The sequence below is a fragment of the Callionymus lyra genome, chromosome 2, assembly GCF_982586985.1.
Source record: "Callionymus lyra chromosome 2, fCalLyr1.hap1.1, whole genome shotgun sequence".
Taxonomy (NCBI): Eukaryota; Metazoa; Chordata; class Actinopteri; order Syngnathiformes; family Callionymidae; genus Callionymus; species Callionymus lyra.
In genome coordinates, this window is record NC_141819.1 from 28,272,675 (window position 1) to 28,280,989 (window position 8,315).

The window sequence follows — 8,315 nt, forward strand, 5'->3', positions numbered from 1 at the left end:
ACAACATCAGTCACATGATAGGAAACCTCATGTGGAAAGTTGCTGCAAGTTTCTGACCTTAAGTTATCTTTGTCACTGAGACTAGACAAGGCCACATTAAACTTAAACTTAAATTGAGCTAAAATAAGAGTATATGAAGCTTCTATACAAGCTAAAGGTGTAAGAATACATCAATATGGCAATACATCGTGATGTTCTTTTCCACGACACTGCATAGATACTTGGAAGAACTTTATCACATTATTTTAATTTTCAAAAACAAATGAAAATAAAATGTTTTTAATTGTTTTTGTTTTTTTCATTTTTGGCGTCCAAATTTTATAATTTTACGTTTCACCGTTGTTCTTTTATAGTTTGTAGTTCAATAAAGTGTGTGTAAAATAAAAAAGTTAGATTCTTTCATTTACAATTACAATACATACAGTTCATTTTTTAGATGCAATTCAACTTCCGGTCGCTAGATGGCAGCATTCATTCCATCCATCCCGGCCATGACTAAGAACAAGAGGATACAGTTGAATTCAGCAGCTTTTTAAAGCTGATATTTGAACATACTTTGGTCTAAAAAAAATAGCTACAACTATGTCAAGAGTCATGTGGTCTGTAAATTTGAGGGTCAAATACTCAGGCAGTACCACAAATACAAGTAGATATTGTTGTTAATTTATCATAGTGTGAAAAAGGCATTGAATACTTCCTAAAATTATGAATAAATGAGAACAAATATTGAGAATGTCTCTAATTCAAATGTACTTTAATAAAAAGCAACACATGTTCACATTTTCAGCAACTTGATTTACAAAAAGTGTGTTAGTTTAAACATGGTGGCATCATCGTACGATCCACAATAAGAAAGTTAAGGTGAGTAAGAGGATGACAGTAATAACAACAACAACAATAACAATAACAAGAATAAAAACAAGTTGACTTCAGCCTAGACTCAACTCACAGCATCACACAAGATATATAATGAACACGTTTATAATACAGGTGAAGGCTAAGACGTCTACAGTGGTCTAGTTAATGTGTAGTATGCTGGAATTATTTGGTGAAAAGCTGTATTCAAAAACATAAAAAACATCATTTTATGGAACATATTTATAAGAAAACACAAAAAAAAACTCACAGAAAAAAATTCACAGTAAAACCAAAAAGAAATCCACAAAACATTTACCAACAAAATATAAATCCAATTTGGTTCCAAGCGTCTCTACTTCATAGATGGTTGTAATCAGATTTGAACTTCTACTGAAAGACAGAAGACGATTAAATTCAGTGATCCAAGGAGATATGATGCGTTTAATGTTGTAATTGAGTTTTCATCTTTTTAATTTGTTGCATAGATCGTATTGTGTGTTTATCCAATTCTGTTCCCTTTATTCTCACTATTGAATTATGGGAAAAGTGCTTCCGTCACCAAAGTGCTCAACGTACACAATTTTCAGATATTGACCATCTACGAAGATACATCTGATTTTCAGGGCTTTTTATGGTAAATGTCATCACAGCTACACTTGTTGCAGTACATTTTGGTACTGGTCGTATGACTGCATAAAAATAGTTGACTCCATGAAGTTATATATGATAAGGACAAAAACTGAAGTGTCTGAAAAGTGGGGTTTTTTTGCCACATATTCACATTCTTAGTTACTTCGACATTCATTCTTCAAAACAAAATGTTCAATTTCATATCATTAAATGGTGAAATAAGTGCAGTGGAGAAAAAATTTAACTTTAGAAAAACACAGCAAAAACTCTAGACTGAACTCTAGACTAGTTCAACTTGTTAGGTTAGTTACAAGTTACACGTTGTTAATGCTCCAACAATTGTGTATTCCAGCGGAAAGATATTTTTGAATGAAACATAAAACAAAGTGTTGTCATTACTGTCACTTGAGGGTTGATATCGTTCAGATCATATTGTTTTATTACTTTTCTACTAGTTATTTGCTAAGCGTGTGAGAAGCAGCAGGTAGAAGCCATACAAGTGAACGACAAATGATTCAAAACCCTCCAAATTCCAAATGGACCTACTTCTTATTATCACCAAGATTCGACTTTTGTAACACCCTCATAGATGTTTCATGTAGTTAAATTGAAATCTTAGATTTTGTTTTTGAGATATTTTGCAAAAGATTCTGTTTTGCTAATTTTAGACGATAATGATAATGATTGATTGGGGTTTGACGCAGATGCTGTGTAGCATCTAGAGTGAAAACTAAATTGTTTTCTGGATTAAAACATTAAATCCACGATAAGTACAAGTCACCGACCAGCTGGTGTGTTTCTCTAAGTACACAGAAAGCGGGAATGTTTATTTGTGTCTAGCATCACGAGCCGTCCACTGAATACTGTGATCAGCTGTAAACTCCCTTCACTGAACAGTCGATGTTTCAGACGATGATGACTGGACATGTTTGTCAAGTGCAGCTGTCGGTACTGAGGCACTTTGTTTGATAGTCAAATAAATAGATGAGAGGGGAAGATGGTTGTTTGGTCTCTCCCGTTTTTTTCAAAACTTTTTTTGTCCTAAACATCAACACTGAGAACACCAGAGCGACTGTTTCTGGTTAGATTTCATCTTTAGGAACTCAGAATCATGGGGGGATCTTGGGAGAGACTGAACTTAACAGCGTGATGGACCCAAAAAAAACAACAACAAAAAAGATTTGTCATGATTTTAAGGAGGGTCACAGAAGTCTGCAATCCTCACATCTGTAGGCTTCCTTAGAGCTCAGACTTGGCGCTCACTGAGCTCTCATGTGTTGCCTTTAACTCTCCACTGGTGGCGCCAGATGTTCCGGTCTTGTCTTTGCACAGCAGACGCTTCAGAGTGCTTCGGAATTTCTCCGCCCCGAACAGGTAGATGAGGGGGTCCATGGCCCCGTTCAGGCAGGTGAGGAAAGAGGTGAGGCGGTTAGCCAGGCTCAGACCGTGCCTGGTCTCGCAGGACACGTCCGGGTGACTGTACCCCAGGATGAACGTGGCCCGGGTCAGGTGGTACGGCAGGAAACACACCACGTAGATGATCATGACCAGGCCGATGGTGCGCAGGGCTCTGAGCTTGAGGGTGGGCTCCAACCGGGACCCTCGGTGCAGGCTGTGGATGATGAGCAGGTAGCAGGACAGCGTGACCAGGAACGGCGGGGTGAAGGCCACGGCCAGAGAGACCAGAGCCTTACGAGACGCATTTTCCCGGTACAGCTGCAGACACACCGTCACGCCGTTCACCTCCGTGGTCTGGTGAGTGACCAGCAGAGGCGCCATAGAGACCGTGACCAGAGCCCAGAGACAGAAGCTGATGATGTGAGCGTAGCGAGCATGGCGGACCTTCAAGGAGATCACGGCATGAACCACGGCTAGGTAGCGGTCGGCGGCAACACAGGCCAGGAAGTACAAACTGGCGTACATGTTGACGTAAAACAAATACCCAGCAACTCTGCAGGGCACCTCGCCGAAGGGCCAGTGTCCTCCGGTCAGGTGGTAGGTGGCCCTCAGAGGCAGGATGATGACGTAGCATAAATCGGCGACAGCAAGGTGGACTAAAAATACGTTTGCCGGGGAAGACGCTCCACGTTGTTGGGAGAAGATCCAGAGAGCCAGGCCGTTCCCGCTCAGAGCCAGGATGAACACCAGGATGTAGAAGCCGCCAAAGAGGGAGTTCTCGATCGAGGTTTCCACCGGCGGGCAGATGTGCGACGAGTTTTCCAACAGCAAGGATGGCAGCTCAGTGATGGGTGACTCCATTTTGGATTCTCTAAACAGAAAACTAAATGTTAATCATGAGAATCAAGAATCAGATTATAAAAATTTGAGCAGCGCTACGACAGTTTGTTTTTTTGCTCCCCCACTGGTGAAACAATGTAACTGCAAACACCATTAGCCTATAGCAAGGATAATCCCATTGCAAAACAAAATACATTAAGAAATTATGACATGAGATCATTTCCTCACTTTTATTCACTTTTGAATATTTATTTTTTGTTACGCTTGTTAAGTTAAGCAGAAACTTGCTCATTTCCTGCTCGATAGGTACTACTTCGTAACGCGCCAGGTTTACACAGAACGAGACATCATCAAAGGGCGTGTGGTTCGTTTCAATCAGAAACTTGGGATTCAAAGATGAAGGAAGTTTACATGTTGTATGTTGAGGACGAATGGTTAAAAATAAATATTTTACTTTATATTAAATTCAATTCTTCCCTTCGCTCCAATTTCTTTTACCTCGGCCCTCACTAAAAACTAGTGGTGTAGGCGACTGTTGTGAAAACTGAAGCCACGCCTTTGCAAAACCTATTTGCATAGATCAACCAAAACCGGAAAAAGTTGTGTCTACTTTATTTCCCATCATAGTTCAAAAGTCCTCTCACTACTTCTGTCTGGATTACAATTAATGCAATGCATTTACTAAAGTTAATTATAAGTTTTCAGACAGAAACTAGACAGGAAACAAATACCAAACAGAAGAGCCTTCCTCCTCCTGCACTCGCCTCACACACCCACCCACACACACCCACACACACACACACACACACACACACACACACACACACACACACACACACACACACAAACACACACAATAGACAGGCAGTGTTTGTCAGGTTGCCACAAGGTAACAATAGACGTCAGTGTCTCTGCTTCTGGTGTTCGTCCCCTCACAGCGAATGATGAATTCACTCCTGCTTCTTCAAGCCCGGAACTTCCTTCACACACACATACGCACACACACATACACACACACACCTACACACACTCACCAGGAAGTCATTAGAGCTTCACTTTAACAAACAATCGGGCTTTAAGGAGTGATTTGTCAGCAAAAGTGTAACCTCGGGACCAGAAGTCAACATCTCAGGAGGATAATTCAACTCAGTGTGTGCATGTGTGTGTGTGTGTGTCATTGGCTCCTTGTATTCTGTTTCACTTTTAATTTTGTGTTACATAAAAATGTCTGAGAGATTGTCTGCCTCTCCGGGTTGAACCCTACTTTTCACCTGTCATAGCAACCCTGGAGGACCATGGATAAAGAGGGAGAGAAAACACACAATTAAGACGGATCCATTACTTCATTTTTGATGAACTAGATGAAAAAACAACACAATAACTGGGACCCAGGGTTGGGGTGAGAGTGCAAATGAAAAACTTTGTACATTCCTCCCATCATTGCTCATCGTTTACTCTCCCCCGTCTCTCTCTCGACACACCTCAAAAAACAACCACCCACTCCTGTGTCCCCTGGGTGACTGGGACCAGCCCCTGCAGCCCACACTAGAAAAAATAATGTGTCCTTGTTTAATCTGCCAGTTCCACAGAAAAGAGCGGGCGTGATAAGAAACATCTGAAGGTTCTGAGGGAGTTCCAAAAACAACATGTGTCAGAAGACAATGAAAAGATGATGACTTTTATCTCTACTTTGTTGAGGAGTCAACCTAAAGTGTGTCTAATTTAGTTGTGATGACTGTTTCTTCATCAGAACTCTTCGTGGATTTCTATCTAGACTAGGACCAGATGTAACCCAGGTTATAGTCAAATAGATTATTTTAAATCATTTATGCTGTGATTTTTGCAAGGGGCCAACAAAGTTAAAAGAAAAAAAGAAGGGATGACCTCAGTAGAATTAATAAACAAAATGAAAACATCAAATTTCATCCTTAAAAATTTAAGAAATTTGTTGTTTAAACTATTGGAGAAAATAGAAAAAGTATCAAAGCACTTTATTTCAGGTTATTTTGAGCGACAAAAAAAAACAGAAGATTAATTCGCAAAACAGAAAAACTAGTTGATAACAAAATTGTTTGTGAGCAGAAACATTTAACATTAAATAGTATTACCCAGACTGCACTAGGACCGTTAAAAAAAACGCCTGCTGTTGGCCCCCGGGCCACACACATGCTGAGAATATTTTTTTATTTGATAATCTACGCTGCAGGTTTAGACTGAACTTCACTGTTTAAGCTCAGATAAAGATGCTGCTCAGAAACACACAAGTGGACCTTGAGTCAGAAACTGTGATGTGTTCAGGGACTGTGGGAGTGAGTGGGAACGTTTTTCTTCAGTATCTGAATAAGATGATAATGATTAAAATTGTGACACAAAGTCGAATCTTTTGAATTAAAAAAACTCTGCCTGGTTCCGATTGAATCAACGTTAATTTATTCCGTCTCAGTTTCAGCAGAACGCTGACTGAACATTTTCTCTGTAAGAATCATTCAAACGAAACAGCGGGACCTCTATCCAGCGTGCGTGTGTGTGCAGGGAGCCCGCGACTCACAATAGCGCTGCCTCAGTGTTCAGACGCTCAAAAAGAAGCCGCTGTCACACGCCGGCACAACAAACCAGGAGCCGCTCGGATGAATGGAAACGCTTCACGAAATACGACTCCAAGGAGGGATAATCCAGAGGATGAGAGATGTTCAAAAAATGCTGAAGAACCTCCCGTCTCATATGCACTGGATTTAAATACGAGATAACTTGTTTATTTAAAATAAGTTAAACTAATTCTTAAAGAGAATGTGAACTAAAGATGGAAAGGAACTCACCGGAGGATGAAGGTCAGACGCTGCAGGAGCAGAAGAGCGTTCGTCTCGCACAAAGAGTCTCGTCCGATTACTCTCCTTTCACTCCCTCAAGATGTTCCTCCGAGTGAGACTGTAGCTCTTTTTGTGTCTGTACAAATTTGATAACAGACAGGGAGTCCCGACGGGAGACTTTCGTTTGAACCTTGACCCCACCCATTCTCCCTCCATCGCCTCCGCTCAGAGAGCCACTTGTGCGTCCCACAATAGCCCGAGTCAGAATAAGCAGCACTTTTTTTTTTCCAGCAGAAGAATGGCATGCCTAAGTCCACATGAGTCCTCGGGTGGGATCCCATGGAAACGGGGCCCAGGCGGTTCGCCCAGCCAGCGCCTCCACCGCGGACTCCCACCCCCCCCACTGATAGATAGACGATGAACTGTGCTCTTAATTGACAAGTTTATGACTGACGTCTCAGTGATCATCTTTTGTAGATGCTCTGTTAAGTTGTGCAGCGGCCCCCAGGCTCTATAGGAGGGCAAGTGAAAAACATCAGGGAGGAGAAGAGGGGGGCCGGAGGGGTCGAGGAAACAGAGGCCCTTCTTGCTCTCTCGCCTCCTGGGGGCATCTCAATTGGAATGCCCAAAAATAATCAGCCACATAGCCGGCAGACAGATGTGGAGAGAGGGGGACGGATAACATTTCTTTCACGGCGGGGGGACACAGCTGTGCGGGCGGACACATCGGGTCTTTCTGCGCTCTATGGAGATGCAGGCGTGTGCACTTGAATGAGGCCACTATCGCACGTTCATCCTCCGCCAACGGCTAATTGGGGCGAACCCCCACTTTCCAGCCGAGATCCTCGTCTGAGTCCCTCGCGCGTCTTCGGAGCCCGGAGCCAAGAAAACACAGCGCCCTGACTAATTGGATGGCATCGTAAACATATTACTATTCTACCTCCAGACAAAGGAGGGAAGAGCGAGTGATGCAGAAATTAACTTCAAAAGATTGTTTTTGAAGATCTTGTCGCTGATACAGCAAATGTTTCGGCGACGGTCCTTTTACTGGGAAAATCTAGAATTAGCCGTGCTAGCGTGCTAGCCGTTTTCAACAAATGGCGGTCTTCCATTTTAAATTCAAAATGTATTCATTTTTTCAAAACATGGTTTTAGTTCATTCACAAATCCATTTGATACATTTATTGTTTAAATAATGAAGTGAATCTCAACAAAGAACACAAGAACAAAGTGAAATACATACAGATATCTTGAGTCAAGTACTTAAATGTGTTTGTTGTTGTCCATTTATGAAGTAAATTTCACATTTGATCAGCATCCGTTTGCAAAATAACTCAAAAACAAATGTTCAGATCACAGACACAATATTTATTAATTTAGATTTACGTTGATAGGAGGACGAGGAAGTGTTCAGAATTACCATCTGGATCCGTAAACCATATGAGGGATTTTTCACACTGTTCTGAGAGGGAAGTGGCACTTTCTACATCACACCCTCTGTGTGTGTTGTGCGAGCAAGCAAGCTACTGCCTCTTCCTGTAAATGTAGTTACACAAGGTTTGGCAGAGGTCTGCGCTCCCCGTGTGCTTTTCTATTTATTTTGGTCACGTCTGCTGTCGATTGAGGAACAGAGAACGTTCATGCAAAAGTAAGTCACTCACAAAGAAACAAACAAAGCCAATACAACAGGAAAACACACAACTGAAAGTACATGTATTATCGAAAGTCAACCATTTCACGCAGCCTCTGTCAACCAGAGGATGTAAAATGGACAGATTTTTT

General features: G+C 41.6%; 1 protein-coding gene across 1 annotated transcript; it reads right to left on the minus strand.

The window, feature by feature from the left end:
• Nucleotides 1-737: 737 nt before the first annotated feature.
• Nucleotides 738-6,928, minus strand: gpr17 (G protein-coupled receptor 17). Its single transcript, XM_087784455.1, has 2 exons — nucleotides 6,543-6,928; nucleotides 738-3,757 (listed from the first exon to the last, which is right to left on the minus strand). Exon 2 carries the CDS (start codon nucleotides 3,745-3,747, stop codon nucleotides 2,728-2,730), a length of 1,020 nt encoding a protein of 339 aa, XP_087640581.1. The 5' UTR covers nucleotides 3,748-3,757; nucleotides 6,543-6,928; the 3' UTR covers nucleotides 738-2,727.
• Between the last annotated feature and the right edge of the window lie 1,387 nt (nucleotides 6,929-8,315).

Coding starts and splice junctions, on each gene's coding strand:
- gpr17 (XM_087784455.1), bottom strand. CDS start 3,747: ATGGAGTCACCCATCACTGAGCTGCCATCCTTGCTGTTGGAAAACTCG.